At 43.1% G+C, this 19,985-nt stretch overlaps 1 protein-coding gene across 1 annotated transcript in view; it reads left to right on the top strand.

Annotated features, from left to right (window-relative positions):
* neo1a (neogenin 1a) overlaps positions 1-19,985 on the top strand; it is a 220,984-nt gene that overhangs the window by 68,947 nt on the left and 132,052 nt on the right. Inside the window, exon 2 of the mRNA XM_080458855.1 lies at positions 8,952-9,275. Coding sequence (XP_080314981.1) covers positions 8,952-9,275 — 324 coding nt within the window. The remainder of the gene's footprint in view (positions 1-8,951; positions 9,276-19,985) is intronic.

The raw sequence follows: 19,985 nt of genomic DNA, 5'->3' as shown, positions 1-19,985 counted from the left end.
CTCCGTTCATCCTCCGTTCATCCTCCGTTCATCCTCCGTTCATCCTCCGTTCATCCTCCGTTCATCCTCCATTCACCCTCCGTTCACCCTCCGTTCATCCTCCGTTCATCCTCCGTTCACCCTCCGTTCATCCTCCTACTGATTATTTTATCATTATTTGGCCTTTGTGTTTCAGATATTTTAGGCAGATGACCAGAATGAAGCCATGTTGTAAAGTACAAGTAGAACTTTTTGTTGCATTTTTATCTGGAAGAAAAATGGACTTTAGGGTTTCCACCCTCCGTTCTACCATTCCTTGTGGGTTTCCGTAGTTTGCTTAAACCTGAGTTAAAGCTTGAATTTATTGAATGACGGAGCCTAATTTACTTTTTATTTTGGGATTGTTTATATGCATTTTAAATCTGACTGCAATCACAACAATAAAGTTGCACTTTTGACAATATATCTGATATCTGCAGTCTTTTTTAAGCCTGAGTTGCACGACAATGGTGCTCAGAGCCACTGTAGACGAAACAGCTTCCATGGTGGAACTTCTTGAAAACGCTCCGACTCAGCCTCTGTGGAAACGAGGGAAAACACAAACATTTCTGCGAACATGGCCATAATGTTCTGGCTGACCGGCGTACGTTACTATGACAAATTGTGACTGAATTTTTAATTAATTTCTTCTTCATATCCCTCCGCAAGTCGTCATCAAGCATGTTTATGTTTCGTGGCGTCATGGGTTTGGTTTTCCTCCACAAGTGGAAGCCACAGAGAGGGTCTCTGTTGTGGAGAATGTGACTGGTGTTGAGAGCGGTCTGCTCTGTCTCAAGAGCAGCTCAATAAGGAGGGGAGTCAATATGGCTGCTCTCAGACAGCGGGTCAATGAGCAAAGGAGGCTTCCCGCTGAGCCGAGGGGAGAATAAGAGAAAACAGGGGGTCTTTGTGTGGCGAGCGACGGACCCTCACCCACCGCTCTTTGGTTTCTTTCCTGGGAGTGCACCTTGAATTGAGAGGCTGACTGTGTAATCCACAAACCGCAAAGACAGAAATTGATCCTTGCCATAAAAAATGCTTGTCACAAAGGCGAGTTTACCAGCCAGCTGCTGGGACTCCCTTTCACAGATTTCTAAATACACCGGCTCGGAGATGTTAAAGTTGTGGCGCTGCGGTCTGAGCACACACTTCAGCCTGACATTAGGCTCCGTAAGGTCTGGAAAATCTTGCTTTTAAGGCCGGCAAAAAAAAGGGGGGGGAATTCAGCGCTCCACTCGGTCTCTTTCACTGGAGCGTGAGCGAGCACCTGGGAGGAAGGGAGCATATGGGGGCGCCGCCTTAAACTCTGCTCCCAAACCTTTTATGACTGCTGAGAAAAGTGGATTTGGGACTCGGGTAACAGCCCATACTTATCAAGCAGACAACCTCATTTTCTAACCCCTTGCTCTCTGCTCCCTCATTCTACACCAGTTGCCCGGCGTGAAGGTTCCTATTTTTCAAACACAAATGGGGGGCTGCTACCCCACCCCACCCCACACACACACACACACACACACACACACACACACACACACACACACACACACTGGTGGACCTGAATAGATTAGCCTTCTAACACTGTAATGTGGTTTCTGGCAGCCCCCTCTTTCTTTACCTTTGCAGCGTGTGGCTGAAAGCCTGCAGTGTTTCTGTCTGTTTCTGTCTGTTTAGTTTTAGTAAACAACCAAAACTTTAACAGTTGTGGAATTTGCATGCTGATACATTAAGCCCCGCCTACTGGACTTTGGTCCCGTTTACGCCTCAGCATTCTCAAGTCAATGCGACCTTTTGAAAACGTCTCCCAAGTTGGATGTTTTCTCTGCTACTACGCCTGAGCACCACGGCCATAGTAGATAGTTGTTCTGCACGTGCTCAGTAGATGGACAATAACAACGTTTCCTCCAGAGTGTCATGACTCCCAGTTCATTTTCTCCTGGGACTTTTATTTTGACAGTCCCCGTAATAACAATCCAACTTGGTCGTCTGTCTATACGAATGTTCCTATTCTTCCTTTGTTATTGTTTATAGCGTATTGTTCTCTGCAGGTGTGTGTGTGTGGTTTCATTATAAAAACAAACAGCACCACCCACTAGTGGCCTGACATGCTAACTACATTCTTTGTCGTCTTTCTGCCGTTTCATGTAAATGCAAAACTTTTCTAAAACAAAAACGCTAAAATAAATTGTCGTGTCTATGGGACTTTATCCTTTGTTTTAATCTTAACAGTGTGTAACAACAAAACCTTTTAATGTGAAATTCCTTACTAATTCAGAGAGCTAGCAGTTTGCTAATCAGCTTGAGATGACAGAGTTGTTAGAGTGATGCTTCAGAGTTATGCTTCACATAAAGAACATTCATTTGATATGTTTTGTTTGGTCTGCTGGAGAAGTGGCTTTAATCACTGTGAGAGGAAAAATACAGATTCAGCAGAGGTGGTTGGATCCAGCTCAGAGGGGGGAGGGCCTCCCTGCTGTCCTGCTCTGCTGCAGTGAGTAAGCACAATGTTGACATGATGTCTGCAAATCTCTGCTTGCAAAATATACTGTCACAGCAATATCAGCATTCGCAAAATGCATATTTCAAAAGATTTTACTACAATGACGTTCGGTGCCCCGGGATCTCATGCCCTGCAGTGATCAACACATCTGACCAACAACACCGAGCCTGATTCTAGTGACACCCGGGCCTCGTTTGGACGACGTTTCAAGTGAAAACACATAGTTTTGCTTTGTTTGGGGTGGAAAACAATGTAGTTAGCATGTTAGCAGCCTTTCAGAAAAGTAGCATTTTCCTTGTGTTTCCACGGCGACGGACAATTTCTACCTTGGCAGCCATTTTCCAAAAAGTTTCCAGTGACTCTTGGCACCATGTAAACAAAACCCCAAAGTGCTATGGAAGTTTCCCGTTTTCACTTGAAAAGGTTAAATAAACGGGACCTGGAGTTCTTTGGTGCTTCCGAGTTCTCAAGGAGACAAAAGCCAGGTTCTTTATCGGCAGTGTTTTCTGGTTCAGAACCGTCCCACACCCCTTCCTGCAAAAGCAGAAAGTTTTCATACAGGAGCTGCTGTTCACTTCATCTCTTCTTCATTATGTTCTGTTCTGGCAAAGTTTGTCAAGATATATAATCTGTGCCCTTTGATGAATGGGAACACAACCTCTGTGTTTCTGTTCTGTCAATGACGTCTGCAGCGTGCATCGGTAGAACGTGGCTCCTTCTCAGCTCTTCATTAGTCATTTCTTTCCATCCTCAAAAACCCCCGAACCTTGTTAGTTCTCCAAAGTCAAACTTTTTCCTCGGCTCTCACACAAAGGCTGACGCTTCCCTTTAATCTCATTGTTTCGTGTGTGTGTGTGTGTGTGTGTGTGTGTGTGTGTGTGTGTGTGTGTGTGTGTGTGTGTGTGTGTGTGTGTGTGTGTGTGTGTGTGTGTGTGTGTGTGTGTGTGTGTGTGTGTGTGTGTAATGAGTTTGTGTTTAATCACATGCTGCAGATACAGATCCTTGCTTCCTGCTGAGATGGCTGGCCTTGCCCGGCTCATTTAACCTGCTTGCTTATCTTCCTCCGTCTCTTCCAGGAAAAGCACTTTGGGCTGGTTTAGATATTAACAGTGGACACTAGTTTTCTGCTCTCTTCTCATCCAGGTGGAGTTGCTTATTGTTAAAATCCAGAAGCTTCTGTTTTTACTCCTTAAATACCCGAAGAACTGGTGTAAAATACACTTTTGGCTGTGGACTCCTCGAAAACTAAAACAATGCTTTTCCTCTCAATCATTAGTTCCAGCTTCTCTGTATGCTCCATTCACATTATAGATTTATTATTTCTTTTGCCTTTTATTCAAAATGTTTGTTCAGATTGTGTGTTTATCACACCGTCTCTCCCAACGTGGCTGGAGTTTGGACTTGCTACATGCTGCATCATTGTTTTGATGGGTTGGATGAATAGAGTATGGATTTTTAAAGTGTGGGAGGACGTTGCCGACGGCATCGCGACCTTGAACCACAATGCTTCAACTCTCCCATTAATGTTTTGATTGACTGTCGAACATCGTAATCTTTTTCTCCTTTTTTCAGCCAGTCTTCAATATGTGTTGAAAAACAATTGTAATTGATGAACTTTTAAAAGTTCATGTCTGTTAGTTGTTCTGGTGCATCAGTTTGATCGGCAGGTCATTAATAGCTTATTAGAAATAATGCATTAAATAATGAAGTCCCAGTCACTTCATGTCACTTCATCCTAAAAAGGTGCAACATATATATCTAATCTTATCTGTATATATCTTATATATCTTATCTGTTTCTTATAATGCAGATTCCTGCATTATAAGAAGCAGATCTTAAAATCTGTTGGGATTCACAGGCAATGAAAAGTTAATGGGGACATTTGCATTTTTACAGCAGCAGGTAGAAAAATAGCAAAAGGAAAAGAATACAAACAATAAATAATAAGTACACAACAATAGTCAAATCAAAATATAAAATGAAGATAATGACCGTGACATCATCTCCATGTTTTTAATTCAAATAGCAAGTCTTCATAATTATGTTGTTTCTAACAGTCGTAACTGTTACTCTTATGATTTTACATTAGATTTTATTTTGGAGTTCATTTGCTGGCGAGTACTCCCCTTCAGCTACTTGAGTATTGCTAAGAGTAATATTAAATGCCATAACGCCTCATTTATTCTCCGGATTCAGATGAAAGGCTGTGCGATGCAGCGGACCTCCTCCACGCCTCCAACAGCCTTGAAGGATCCTGTATACTGCAGTAGGTAGCGTCTGCGCAGTATCAGACCATCTGTAGTCTAAATAAAATAGTGTCACATTTTAAAGAGAAAAAAAACCTTTGTGATTCCAGGACCCTCCATGTCTTTCTGGAGCCTCCTGCTTTATGTGTGTTTCAGGGTTTTGGTTTTTAATGGAGAATACATCAGTGGCAGGTAAATCCTACTTTCACTCCTGGTTTAGCCCCCCCCCCCCCCCCCCCCCCGCTACCGCTCCCGCTACGCCGACGGTGGATGTTGCAGATGGTTCGTCCATCTTGTAGGACGGCGGAGCTGAAGCTAAGCCGTCCCCTGCTGTTCAGACGACCGGGATAAAAAAGCTGCTCACTGCAACCGCTCTGGCTCTGGTCGCACGCTGCAGGCTCTTCAAGCTCTTTCAGCTCTCTTCAGATGGAGAGTGGCTCAAGTTGGTCTTTTGACTGGGGAGAAAGAAAAAAGCCAAGCCGGAAGCTCTGGGAGCTCTGGGAGCTCTGGAAGCTCTGGCTGTTCCAGCGGCGTGAAGCAGCCATGATGGAGCTTTCTACTGCCTCTGGTCTGCAGCGGTGACGAATTCCCCCAACTTCTCCTCCACCCTGCTCTCTCTCCATCTGTCATTTACACCATCAGTGAAATACATTGGCCGGCGTTGTCAGTGTGTACTCTGATGTTTATTGATCTTCTCCAATCAGCTGCTTACTTCTGCCTAATTTCACCCACTCACCAAGAGTTAGAGTTGAAACTGCGTCGGCTGAATTTGTGGAATTTATTTTCTTCCTCGCTTCTGTTTGTTCCATTTGAATTTTACATCCACTTATTTCTGCCTGAAGGGACTTTCAAAATGTTTAGAGCACTTTTACTATCTTTCTTGCATCAGCAGATCTAATAATAAAGTTTAGCATCCCGAATTCTTTATTTTTTTTGCTGTACTTTCTTTTCAACCCGTGGCTGCAACTCGCTGGCAGTGCCGTGACTCTAAAGCAGTTTCAGGGGGAAATAAAGTCAGGTAGGAGCCAGCAACGCTGACTGAAGACATTTTCTTTGGTCTACTGTGAAGAGACTCTGCTAATCAATCTGGCCTGGATTCAGACGGAGAGGCCAAAGTCCTCCGCTGTCCACCGAGACAGAATGAGGCCACCGCGCTGCCCCTCTGGTGAAGTTTTCCTTATCGCTGAATTAATGCGGAGATGATTGCGCCGCCTCCTTCGGTTGTCTGACATTTATCCCCCATTGTGAAAGTGAAGAAATCCTTCTTCTCCGTCACTTTCTGCAGTAATTATTTGTGTTTTGAGGAGAACTGAGTGCATGGAGGACAAGCAGCTGAGCTGCCATCGTGTTGGACCATACATTACACTGTATTACACTGTTTTACACTGTGCTACACTGTATTACACTGTATTACACTGTATTACACTGTATTACACTGTGCTACACTGTATTACACTGTTACACTGTGTTACACTGTATTACACTGTATTACACTGTTTTACACTGTGCTACACTGTTACACTGTATTACACTGTATTACACTGTTTTACACTGTGCTACACTGTATTACACTGTGCTACACTGTATTACACTGTATTACACTGTATTACACTGTATTACACTGTGCTACACTGTATTACACTGTTACACTGTTACACTGTATTACACTGTTACACTGTATTACACTGTATTACACTGTTTTACACTGTGCTACACTGTTACACTGTATTACACTGTATTACACTGTTTTACACTGTATTACACTGTTTTACACTGTTTTACACTGTTTTACACTGTGCTACACTGTATTACACTGTTACACTGTATTACACTGTGTTACACTGTATTACACTGTTACACTGTCACACTATTACACTGTATTACACTGTTGCACTGTGTTATACTGCGTCACACTGCATTACACTGTTACACCGAGTTATACTGCGTTACAATGCTTTACACTGTGTTATACTGCGTTACACTGTTATACTGCGTTACACTGCATTACGCTGTGTTATACTGCGTTATACTGCATTGCACTGCACTACACTGTATTACACTGTGTTACACTGCATTGCGCTGCGTTTTACTGCACTACACTGTGTTACACTGTATTACACTGTGTTATACTGCATTGCGCTGCGTTTTCCTGCACTACACTGTGTTACACTGTATTACACTGTTATACTGCACTACACTGTATTACACTGTGTTACACTGCATTGCGCTGCGTTTTACTGCACTACACTGTGTTATACTGCACTACACTGTATTACACTGTGTTACACTGCATTGCGCTGTGTTTTACTGCACTACACTGTGTTATACTGCACTACACTGCATCTCACACCAGGGACTTGGCGCCACAATCTAGAGAAATTACCTCCCGGTAGTTAAATAGCTGAACCATTGACATAGCATCTTGTGCTGGCTCTCATTTTCTTTTCCTTTTTTATTTGTCGTCGTCTCGTTTCGTCCCTTCTCGCTCGCCCCTGGAGACAGAAGAGAACGGGCATATTTTAAACTGCGTTTAACACCCGGCCACTTATTTTAACTCCACTCGCTGCATTATTTAAATACCTTCATACCCCCTTAATTATTTTTTCCAGCTCTACCTCATCCCCGCAGAACTGATAATTGGTATTATTTATCCAAACAATACCACGGTGTGACTCTTAGGGCGCGAGAGCTTGAATAATGGATGAGGACAAATGCAAAGCAATTGCACTTCCTCTGACTTTGGCACCATCCATGTCGGGGCGGCGTTCTGCTCGGGGAAAGGAAATGGCAACCACGTCCCGATGTGTTTACTCCTCCGCTGCAGTCTGTACTTATGATAAAGCAAGACGTGATATTAACTCTGCCAGGGAGGCTAGACTGGGTTAAATTTGTCAGTTCCTCTTGCCCAGCTCCAGCGGGGCTCGTGGTTTGGTAATAAAAAGCCTCTCGGAGTCTCCAGGAGAGACTGAAGCGCCGAGGCTGAAAGGACAGAATGAACAAAGGGATGCTTTTGCTTCGGGAACATTTCATTCAATGTTTGGGGCACCACTCCGCCACTTCCTTTCATTTTTAGAGCAACTTCTGAAATATGCCATTGAAGTCAGTGACGTCTTTGAAAATGTGATTTGCAGTCAACACACATGTGATTGAACTAAAAATGCATCTTTTTTCTTTGCGGCTTTCTTGAATCATCTGCTGCAGAGTAAATATGAGACGGTTTAAAAGGAAGAGTTTAGGACCACTTTCCTTACTTTTTACACAGTTGGCGCTTCCCTAAATGTAAATTTAATGTGGTTGGTACTCACCTCTCTCTGCACAAACCGAGGAAGTGACATGAAGAGTGGTTCTAAATAGAAACAACTGGTGATGTTGCTCTGTATCGTCTGATCGTCCTCCTGGTACTTGGTAGTTTTATAGTTGAGAGCCGCGGTAACAATCCAACTTGGTCGTCTGTCTATAAGAATGTCCGTGTTCTCTCATTGTTGATGTTTATAGCATAGTGTTTGTAGCATGCATGTGTGTGTGGTTTCATTACAAAAACAATGCCAACTAGTGGCGTGGCATGGTAACTACATCGTTTTCAACGTTACTGCGGTTTTTGTGTAAGCTGTTGTTGAAATATTGTCACATAAAGGTAAAACCGTTATGAAACAAACGCAATGCGTTTTCACTTGAAACGTTGTCGTGGAAACGGGGCCTTGGTCCAGAGGAATGCCTCCCCCCATCCCCCCACTCCCCCACCCCCCCACCCCCTGAGATGTGACTTCATCCCAAAAACAAACCAAAGTCCTGCTTTTCAGATGGATTGACTGCGTGTTGCCTTGTTTTCATGTTGGCCATGCGTTGATGGGCTGCAGCCCTCACACCACTGCAGTCTGAATAAAGACGGATGGATGCACTGATCCGTTTTAATGGTTACACATACTTGGCTCAGTGCTCAGTAAGACATTAGATCATGTTGAGGCTCTTTAGTTGACAGAATCTGAAGCAAGTGTTACATTTAATAAATTTACACATGGCTGGTGTGACTAAAAAATCAATAACGACAACATTGGCATCAGCCGCAATCTCCATCCAACATCAGCTGCTGGATGTCAACGAGGATTTCATGCGATTTAAAGTCTCTCTCTGTTTTTAAAGATGGAACCCACTGAACTCCTGCCTCCCCCCTCTTCTCTCCTCCCCCTCAGGTTCGGCAGCACACCCGTTCAGCCCCTTCTGGTTCACGGTGGAGCCCCAGGACACGCTGGCCATCCGGGGAAACTCGGCGCTGCTCAACTGCTCGGCGCACAGCGACGCCGCCACGCCGGCGCGAGTGGAGTGGAAGAAGGACGGCACGTTCATGAGCCTGATTTCAGACGAGAGGCGACACATTCTTCCCGACGGCTCGCTGTTCTTCACCCACGTGGTCCATTCGAAGCACAATAAGCCCGATGAGGGCACTTATCAGTGCGTCGCCACCATCGACAACCTGGGTTCCATTTCCAGCCGCACGGCGCGCCTCGCCGTCGCAGGTAGGAGCCATGTTGAGCTTTTTAATATCTCTGATTTCACGGTTAACGGCGACTCCAGGAACGGAAGCTGTGTTTACATGGTCACGTTCTTTCAATATGATCCAACTCTTTACAAAAAAGGGATCAAATTGTTTCTGTCGGCTTCCTGTGGATGTGGTTCAAATCGGTATTACGAAGGTTTATGTTGAGCCTTTTCTTTTCTTTTTCCCCAATTAAGTCTTTATTAGAAGTCATATTTTTCATATAGAAACACAAATAGATACAAACCAAAACTCAATGTCACTTTGGATATGATTTCATGTTAAAGTGTCTTTAAATGCGGGATTGTTTATTATTCTTCATAATCCAGTTTTGTCCATTTCATTTATTTGTTACAGTTGAGCTTCTTGCAGTCTGAGTTTTCCAACAAGAAGATGTCTTCCTCTGTCTTCAGTCACTTAAATCTCCCATAACTGCTTTCTTGCTTGCGACAAACGTTTGTCATTCTGTGGGACATTTCTTTGTCCGATTTTCCATTTTGGACCAAACGGCTCGTATCCAAATGTTTTTTTTTAAATCTTCAGAGACTTTCCCCCCAAAAAACATGTTTTTCCTGACAAAGTGTCCACAGTCTGTCCAGCAGACCTGTTGGACAGGTAATGGCTTGCTCTTTATTTTGGGTTATTAAAGAAGCAAACCGGAGTCTTCCATGAAGTGAAGCGTTGTGTTTTCCCACATATTGGACCAATCATCAAGCTTCTTTTCCCATTTTGCTTTAATATATTTAGTCGTGTTAATTCAGTCCTTTATAAAGTGATAATCTTCGTATATTTGTTTCATTATTTGCTTAACTAATCACTTTAATCAAATCATTTAACTGTGGAAGAAGTCAGATGTGGAGCCCTTCACTCATTTCTAATGTTTACGGTCTCCTGCGTCGTCCAGCTGCACGCGGTGAAATGTGGTTTACATCGACTCTCATTGGATCATAAACTGGCTTCGCTCAGTGTGATAGATCGAGTCGATCTGATCAGATAAAAGTGTTTACATGGCGCACTTTGATTCAGATCAGTGATGTTACATGGTTCATTAGTAATAATCCATTTAAATGCCTTTTTTATTATGTTGCTTCTGCAAAAACTATAAGCCAGGGGCGAGAAGCTCATTTTAATTCTGGGGCCATAAACAGTCCAATTTCATCTTGAGTGGAGCGGACTGGTAACATAGTGCCATGATTATCTTTAAATGAACTTTAAAGTTGTTCTTTGTCAGAGTGAACGTGATAAAAATGTCTATTTTCACAAAACCAAACAATTACGACAGGAAAATGACTACAATCTCAACATAAAGCCAATTTTAATGAAACCTTCTGGTGCAAAGAACAATCAAATGTCCCAAAAGCTTCTCCTGTACCTGTTGCATTATGGGGGTTTTCTCCATGACAGCATGGCTTTGAGAGGCTTAGAGCAACCAGGTCGGAGCTTTCATGGCAGCATCACTGAGATCTCAGCTCGGGTCTCAATGTTGTGTTTTTGTCTGCTAATTGTACGAAATATTTTTAAAAAATCCATGTTTTCTTTTTCCAAGTTGCTTGGTGTTCTGTGGGGCTGAATTGGAGCCTCTTGCAGCCAACAGGGGTTCTGTTTGACCCTCCTGCTATGAACGCATGGACCCAAACAAATACCTGATAAAGTAGAAATAGAAAAATTACACCCGACCAGAATGGAAAACAAACTAATACCATCTTGGTTGTAACAAAGACATGAAACGATGTCAAGCAGCCTCGTGTTTCAAGCATCATTGTCCTGCTTCATATCTTCAGCTGAGAAACTCATTAGCTTCATCTCAACCTGCCTCTCAGGAATTCCCTTCTACGACAAACGTGATGAATTAGCAGTTTTTATTCCAGAGACGCGAGCTGACGGTTGTTTTGCGCCTGATGTCTCCACACATGCACCTGTTCTTTGGAATCCAACCTTCAACCAAAACTGTTCAGGAGCGTCTTTCACTATTTCCTTAATGAAGTAGTTTTAAATAATGAACTGTTCTTGCAGAGAGGCACTTTTCTTGTTTCGCTCATCAGAGCCGTTTTCTCAAATAAAAAAAGAATAATATATAGAATATAGAATAAATATGAAAAAGGGTGACATCATAGGCTTAGATTAATATCTATATGAGATATAATCTATCCATGCGTCTAGCTTCTATACTGATTCAAAGAATTTCACTCAGTAAAGCTTAAAAGCCCGAACCAGGGTTCATAGCAAGAGTTCTAACCACGACAGCGCGGCTTCTTATATACAACATATCTTGCAAATATTGTAGTATTTAAGGCAGCAATGCTTAATAATGTATATAATGTGGTAATAAGATGGTAGCAGTTCCATTTTACATCAATCCAGTGAGAGATGTTATTCAGCTTTACATACAGTAAAATCTCTGTGGTTTTTAATGTGTTTTGCATATCTAGTATGAATTCGCCTTTATGACATTTAATTAGCACTCGTATCGGCAAGTACTGTAAGCTAAAGGTGAGTACTTGTACATGACTGGTGCAGAGTTTTCTCTTTCTTTTTTCCGTCCTGCTCCTTGTCGCTGCCTCCTCTGACGCTGTCCATCGTTGACATTTGGATCGGAAGGCTCCACACTGCCGTCGGCTTCTGAGCAGGTGCTCGTCCCGTTCGGACGGCGTAAACTTTTATGTCTCAATCGGTGGTTTCAAATGTGCTGAATGAAAACCTTCTGCTTCAGCCCTTCAGCCACACCGCTCTTAAAAGTTTTTTTACATACTCCCACTTGGTGCTGTCGTAAAGAAACCCGGTCGATCTCGCAGCTCATCTGCTGCTGCTTTACCAAACCAGGCAATGGTAATAATTCTATTAATAACTGTATGTGTGAAGACCCGTTGGAGACAATGAGACACTCACGGCTGATGTAAAGGTCAATAAAAGGACATTTTTGTACAATTGGTGTCGGCAACATTGACGTAATCTAGCAAATATCACGATCTATCATGTAAACTACTGCTGTATTCTTCTATATGCAGAATTAGCCAAACTGTTGGTGGGACCCGAGCTTTTACTCACCCTCAAAAAGATATTGGCATAATAATCTGCTATTGAAACTATTTGAATCGCCTTTGAAATCCTGCTCAGTTCCCATAAAAACCCTAATGGTTTGACTCCTCGGTTCATTTCGGGCTTACTCACCGGTAATAACCCAGTCCGGCCTCTCGGGTCATCAGAGGAATCTTCTAAGTTTAGACTCACGTCCAGGGAGGATGTTTCCACCGACTGCGCTCGCCAGAGGTCCATCACTGCCGTTTCCACATCCAGAAGGAAACTCCTTTGGGCCTGGAGTTAATTACTCTGCTTAACAGTGATTGGACAGCAGGTATTCACTTCCATTGTTTGTCCTGTTGTGACTCTGGGTTTGGTCTCCTCCTCATTCCTGGATTAAGCCGAATACAAGGTGGTTAGATGGTCATGAAGTTTTGATGTAACCCTGACAGAAGCACATGATAATATTAAATGAAAATGAAGAGTCGTGTTAAAACCCAGGATACCTCTACTTCACATTCTTAGGTATTTCTCAATGATTGCTCCTCCACGGCTGTGCTGCCGCCGCTCACCCACCGAACGTCTTCCGATATAAAAATAGTCCTTTGTTGCTTCTCTTTATTATGTTTTTGTCCTTCCTTTGCTCAGTCATTTACGCGTTCTCTCCTCACAATGTTTTTTTTCCCTCCTCTCTCGCCTCGCCGCTGCCTGAATGCATTTCCTTACCCAATAAACACTTCTAAAAGGTTCTGTCTTTTCTTCCATTACCGCTCCTACAATGTGACCTTGTCCACTTTTGGGAACAGCGTATGACGTGGGATTATTAGGTGTTGTGAGTCAAGTCATGCCCTGAAATTCAATTTGCAGCTGGAGGAGCCCCAGAATGCATTTACTGTGCACTTTGTGCTCCGCCGTGCTGTGCCAGATTCCAGCCGGCTGCAGAGAGGCCCTCTTGTTGACAATGGGATCGTACAGTACAAGCCTCTCAGATACCGAGCGGCACGGTGAAGTTGGCGTCTGCCTGCGATTCTGTGCTTTATGAGTAACAAGTTAATGAGGCAGTAAGTTTCTATTGGGGAGGCTGAGCGAGGAGGAAAGCAGCTTTGTGAAGAGTCGAGTTGTATAACTGCGTCTGTTACACAATCGCTCAGATGCTACTTGTCTCAGCGGTCTGAACTGGCTCTCCTCACGCTGCTGCAGTATATTTAGATATACCCTGTGGAGCTTTCTGGTGGGCCAACAAATATTAGATTTGCATGTATTGTTGGGCCGTGCAGGGGTGGAGCGGGTTGGCAGTCCCACCGCACTGCGAGAAGCTCCGGGTACGATTCCTATTTTGAGACTTTGCTGTGCAGAACGATCTTCATTCCCCCCGTCTGGGATTTGTTCTTCTTCAAAGACGAGTTCAGAGGTTCCTAAACTTTTCACACTGTGTACCACCTGAGAAAATACCCAACTCTCCGAGTACCACCGCTATGGCTGACCTGAACATACGGTAGCTGAGGTTTACTAAAGCAGGGGTCCCCTACCACCGGCTCGTGGACCGGTACCGGTCCGCTAAGACACTAAAACGTTTTCTTTTGAAACTGTCGGCACTCCAATCAGCTTAACTGTCAATCTTTATTCACACACCGTGAAGCCGTTTCCCTCTCAGCTACCACTTACCTGATTACCTATAGCTATTACTTATATACGTATTTTAAAATCCTATGTCTAATATTTTTCATTATATTGTGATGATTTTATATATAAATTTTTATATATATATATATATATATATATATATATATATATATATATATATATATATTCAACTGGGAATGTTCCCACCCACTACTTTTGCTGTCGCTTAAGTCAATTTTTGTATTTAAAAAAAAAATCTAAACTAATCTAATCTACATCGTTTTCAGCGTTTCTGCCGTTAACGTGTAAATGCGTTCCCACTTCAAGCATCATGGACGGTGCTGGTTTTGTTTTGTCTTTTGTTTTTGTGCTCGGAGGTTAAGAACCACTGCATTTGATGAAATAAGACCATATGAATCGTTATCATCTTTAGTAAGTTTATACATGCACACAGACGCAATAAGTAGGTTAAATAAAAAGTCCTGCACTCATCAAAACCCTACATACAAGTGAAAATATGTAAAAATGTAAAAATTATACAATTAACACTGTACAGATACATTATTCAAGAAAATGATTCATGAATAATTTAAAAACAGGTTGAATCCACTTAACAGTAATATTCTACATTAGACTTTGCAGTTCAGCCTTTAAAGACTGAACGAAGAGCTCAGAATTGCAGGTATAAAATTTTCATGCTGTATTTCCTTGTTTCATTGCACCAGCTGACACACTTCTTGCTCATCCAGCAGGAACAGATTGGTGGATGTGTGCCTGGTGGAGAGCACAAATAAAATCTCCCCCTCTGCTTTGACATGTAATGCGGCGGGGACTCGCTCAGTTCCCGTTCCGAGATGCGCTCTGCTATCAGACGCCATCGCTGCCAGTGGGATCCGCCTGGGTCAGCCATGATGGGATGTTAGATTCAATCAATTTCTATTTGAAGAGCAGAGCAGGTGAAATCTGTCAGCTATTACAGGCACACATGCTCTGACTCACTTTTCACACGGAGATTCATAGACTTGAAAGCTTGAACCGCACACACACACACACACACACACACACACACACACACACACACACACACACACACACACACACACACACACACACACACACACACACATTTAGCCATCGCTTTTATGCCTCCACTTACGCACATGCACGCAGGTCGATGTATCTCCAGCTGGCTGGCAGGTGGCCAATAAAAAGGTTAATTGCGGTGTAGAGAGCGCAGGCCATTAGGCCGCCGTCAGACCCGGGAACGGCGGCGCGGGCAGGGGCGGGGTGGGCGTGACCTCTCAGATGTAATGACGGAATGAGTCACGGATGGCTGGCGTGGCAGGGGGCAGATCTGACAAATACCCGGGTAATATCTGGGATTGATTGCTCTGAGACGGGCGGCTCCTCCTTCTGGTTGGAAACTCCTCTGCTGTCGCACGTCAGAGGCGAGGAGAAGCAGCTCCTCCACCTCCGGACGGTGTTTGAGACTAAAAAAACCTGCAACGAGGAAGAGAACCGAGAAAAGACACTATTATTGGTGAATAAAAATGTTTTGAAAATGATCTAAAATGGCCATATTAATAATATTATACCACTCAGGTCCTGTTTCCACATCGTCCGTTTCCACGGCAACGGCAACGGCAGAAGTGCAGAGAACAATGTGGTTGGTATACCAGGCCATGAGTTCACATAGTTGGTTGTTCTTGTGTTGAGACCACACACACACACACACACACACACACACACGTGCATGCGCAGTAGCAGCATTGCAGAGGTGTTGCGTTTTCCCCGTTGCCACAGAGACGGAGCATTTCCAAAAAGTTCCACCTCAGGAGTCGTTTCCAAAAAGTTGTTTTCAGTTGTCCTGTAAAACTGACACCAAAAACACTGTGAACGGTTTTGTTTTTCCACTAATAATGTTAAAAACAGCCCTAATATGTAAAAGGGGGCAGATATCTTAAGATCAACATCCTGGTAATTATAAAAACGGTAAATGTGCAACACTTCCTCATGCATGGAATAAACAAACTTGAACTAGAGTTTGAACTTAAATCAGGTAGTAATCTACATAAAATGCAGTAAGAGAGAGAATGTGAGGTTAAGCTGCACGACCTGCTGCAGGAAATCAAAGACAATATCGTTTTCCATTCAAACTTTGTTGTTGTTTACTCTGCTTGCATTTCAATGAATTGTGGCTTTCGCCTTTAAGCAGTGGAGGTAAAGTCATTGATGGTTTTATGCTTCGATTCGACTCTGATATAATCATGTTGTTGTTTATTGTTTTTCTTCAGAACTGAGCCTCTTTATTCAGTATTGAATGACATCTTGAGTGTGTGGATCAGTCGTTTAAAGTGTTGTGCTGTGTCTGCTACTCTTGGGAAATTAGTTCAAATAAAAAAATTTTGGAACGTTTTCTTTCAGATTTTGAGAAGTCGCTTGGTGACTTGACGGCCGGAATGCAACGTCTTGTGGGCCGGTTTTGGCCCACGGGCCTTTTGTTTGGCACCCGTATGCTAGGATGGTCACAGTACGGCATGCTGTAGTAATATTTAGTGTAATATTAAAACCCTGACAGATATTAAAAGTTGAAGTTCTCTTTAGAAGAATGGCTCCACCTCGAAACAATCCTTTCGCCATAAAATGATATTGAATGAAAGCGTCTTCCTCATCAGAGGGTTGATAAAATTAGGTATTATGGTTGTGGGGACATTTTTTTTTTTAAGAGCTTTGCGGTCTCAGTCCTGTGCCTGTGTCTCCGTCCCTCTGCGTCCTCTGTGTGTTTTGGCCTCAGTCAGATACTGTGGCAGCGCAGCCGGGATGGAAGGGAAGGGGACTGCGATGTTATGTATTCAGTCTGAGTCTCAGCAAGAAAGAGAGGGAGGGAGGGAGGGAGGGAGGGGGAGAAATTATGGAGAAAGAGCGAGTGGTTTATAGTGGTGATGGCCAGGACATGGAGCGAGACGCGAGTAATGAGAACCCCCCCCACACACACACACACACACACACAGAACGCCTTTGAACCCTCCTCCAGCCCCCACCTCGTCACAGGGAAACCCCCCAAATGAGAAAATAGACGCTTCAGCCTCATTTACATAACGACGTTTCAACTGAAAACTCAGCGTTTCTGCATTTTGGGTTCTGGGAAGTTTAACGTTTACACGGCAACTTTTGTGAAATGACGTCTGTTTCCATGGAAACGACAGAAATGCTGAAAACAAGGTAGTTTGCATGTAGAGCGAGGAATTGCCCCCGTTTGTTTTTGTAATGAAAACACACGCACAGACACACACACACACACACACACACACACACACACACACACAGACACACACACACACACACACACACACACACACACACGCACCCCACCCTGCATGCAGATGCGGCTGCTCCCGCCTCCACCACCGTTTCCTTGATGCTCCTCGTGTTTCCATCTCCCACCTAAAGGCCGCTGTGGCTCAGCGATAACGACTGACTGCAGCTTTGACACCACGTCTCCCCGAAACATTACCTCTCACAGGTCGTGTGTGTCGCCGCACATCGAGCCTCGTCTTTTGAAGGATTTTTTTAGGGGGGGGGGGGGGGGGTCGGCACAGACTTTAATCCCCTTTTTGATGTATTTTAATCTGTTTTTGATGGGAGGCGTTACACCCCCAGAGACGTGTTTGAAAACGATTGCGTCACTGTTGTCGGAGACACTTTGTTCGACACACACTTGATTAAGTTGCTAACTTCACATATTGAACGTAGAGATGTTGGTGTCAGCGAATTCTGGATTTATATTTTATGTGGTGTTTTGTCCTTTGATTAATTTTATGTATTGTTTTTCCTTGTAATTTGTGTGTATATATATATATATATATATATATATATCTTGTTGGGTTTTTGGAATTGTATTTACTTTGTGTCTGTCATCTGGTAATCTAACTGACTTTCATGTTATTAGTTTTTGCGTGTCTGCGTGTGATGAACTCTGGAGAAGGAGAGCTGATGTAATCCTCAGTGATTCTTCTGAATCGGAGATGTTTGCCCTCTGTCTGCAGGCAAACAGAAATATTTATAAGAGTGTTTCGTCCAGAATGCTGTCAAGGTGAAATACTGGTCTTTCAGATGAGCTCCCGTCTCTATGCAGCAGACTGATGTGATGTAACTCTGTCGATCTGTCAGCCATTGTTTCCTTTAAACGGCTGTGGCGATTGCTTTGTTTGTGTTTGTATGTTGATGTGAGTCTGTTTCATTGGGATTGTTTCAGTCGTGTCTTTTTTTTAAAGGGCAGAAAATGACAAGTTTAATAATAGTTGTTTGGATTTCTCTATAAAATTTGACTTTTTTTTGTCGTCTCAGATCTTTCTTGGGTTCTCTGTTGTCACATCTATGCACATTTACAGTGTTTACATTTATATATGTTGTTGGTGAAGAGATTTTCTGGTACTTCAGGCTGGAGATCATCGTTCCTGTTATTTGTGATAAACGCATCAGCATACATGAGTTGATTTACTTGCTTTTAATAGTCTAACATTCAGAATTCTTAGATGTATATGCAACTTGGCAAACGTCGTTAAGTTTTTATATATATATATATATATATATATATATATTAGATTGGATAGAACTTTATTTATCCTTCTGGTGCAAAAAAAACACGTAAGCTCCCTGCAGAAATGGTTTTCTTGCATGTTGATTTTAATGGTAAATGGAATTTGTTCGTGAACCTCTTCAGTCAGATGATCAGTCACATTCACATAACAATGAACAAGGATCATTCACAGTGTTTGCAGATCACTGGGAGACATGTTGAGGGTCTGTGTCGTCTTCAGGGACACTTCAGGTACAATGAGGCTTGAACCACAGACTTTATGATTAGAGGACGACCTGCTTGACCAAGTCAAGCTTCAAAACTCTTTGTTTTATTCCCACGGCTACTTCATCCAATCTGGAGGGCGGCGATGCAGGACGAGCTCACATAGACACACGACCGCACACATTCATACATATCACCAACGTCGGCCTCGTTTACACAACAGCGCTTCAAGTGAAAAAACGCTTCAGAAAACTTGTGTTTTCTGCAGTTTCCACCGCGTTTTCAAAAACTTGCGTTCTTTTCCTCCCCTGGTTGCGCAGAGTTGGAACCACTGCGCTCGTAGCCTTTCCTCTTCGTGCAGCACATCTTCAGTGCTTCTCAGTGTGGCTGCGGCACAGCGAGACCAAGTCAGATCCTGACTTGTAGATGAGCCACTGCATCTTCAATTATTCAATCCAAACTGAAATAAAAGCCCTTCTAGTAAATGGGTCAGGAAAACATTTTTAAAAAAACTATCGAGGAGCCTCTTATGGCTGTCCAACTTTCTCCAAGCAGCTGCTAACTGAGGTTCTTCAAGCTTCAGGCGTTGCTCTAATTGTCATATTGTCAATATTAGTCACACTTATTAAACTTGGTTATTAGCATGTGTTGATTCCAAAATGTGAGAATCTTCTGTCTGATAATGTGCTGCGACTCAGTGGAGAGAAAATAAGCCCTTCTCGTATTAATAACCGGGTTTTTGATATCCGTGTGCTGAAGTCATTCTGATTGAAATAAACATAGAAACAAAGAAAAAAACAGAACAAACACACACACACACACACACACACACACACACACACACACACACACACACACACACACACACACACACACCCCCGTCATGTTGGAGCAGGAAGCTGCTGAGCTGTCTGCCGAGATGTACTTGTTCTCTACGTCCTTTCATCTCTATCATTTCCCTTTGTCTTCCTCTCTTTATCACTCCTTTCCCTGAATCATCAGTCTGTCCTTTCTTTTTTACTTTGCGCAGTCCTCTTCTCTCTTTTTTTTTTTTCGTCTTTATTATCTTTTCAGTGCAACACACACTCACACACGATCTCCACAGTGGCTGCACCAAAGTCATAAAGCATCAAAATGTAAAGTAATAAATCTCAAAAACAACAAAAAAAACCATCTCTCTTGTTCTCAGAGGAACTCCCAGAAAGAAATGCATCAACCCATGGCATTGTTTTCCCTTTCATGGTT

Source organism: Lipophrys pholis (genome assembly GCF_963383615.2).
Source record: "Lipophrys pholis genome assembly, chromosome: 2".
In the NCBI taxonomy this organism is placed as follows: Eukaryota; Metazoa; Chordata; class Actinopteri; order Blenniiformes; family Blenniidae; genus Lipophrys; species Lipophrys pholis.
The sequence above is the reverse complement of the archived record's forward strand: the minus strand, read 5'-3'. Positions and strand labels throughout refer to the sequence as shown.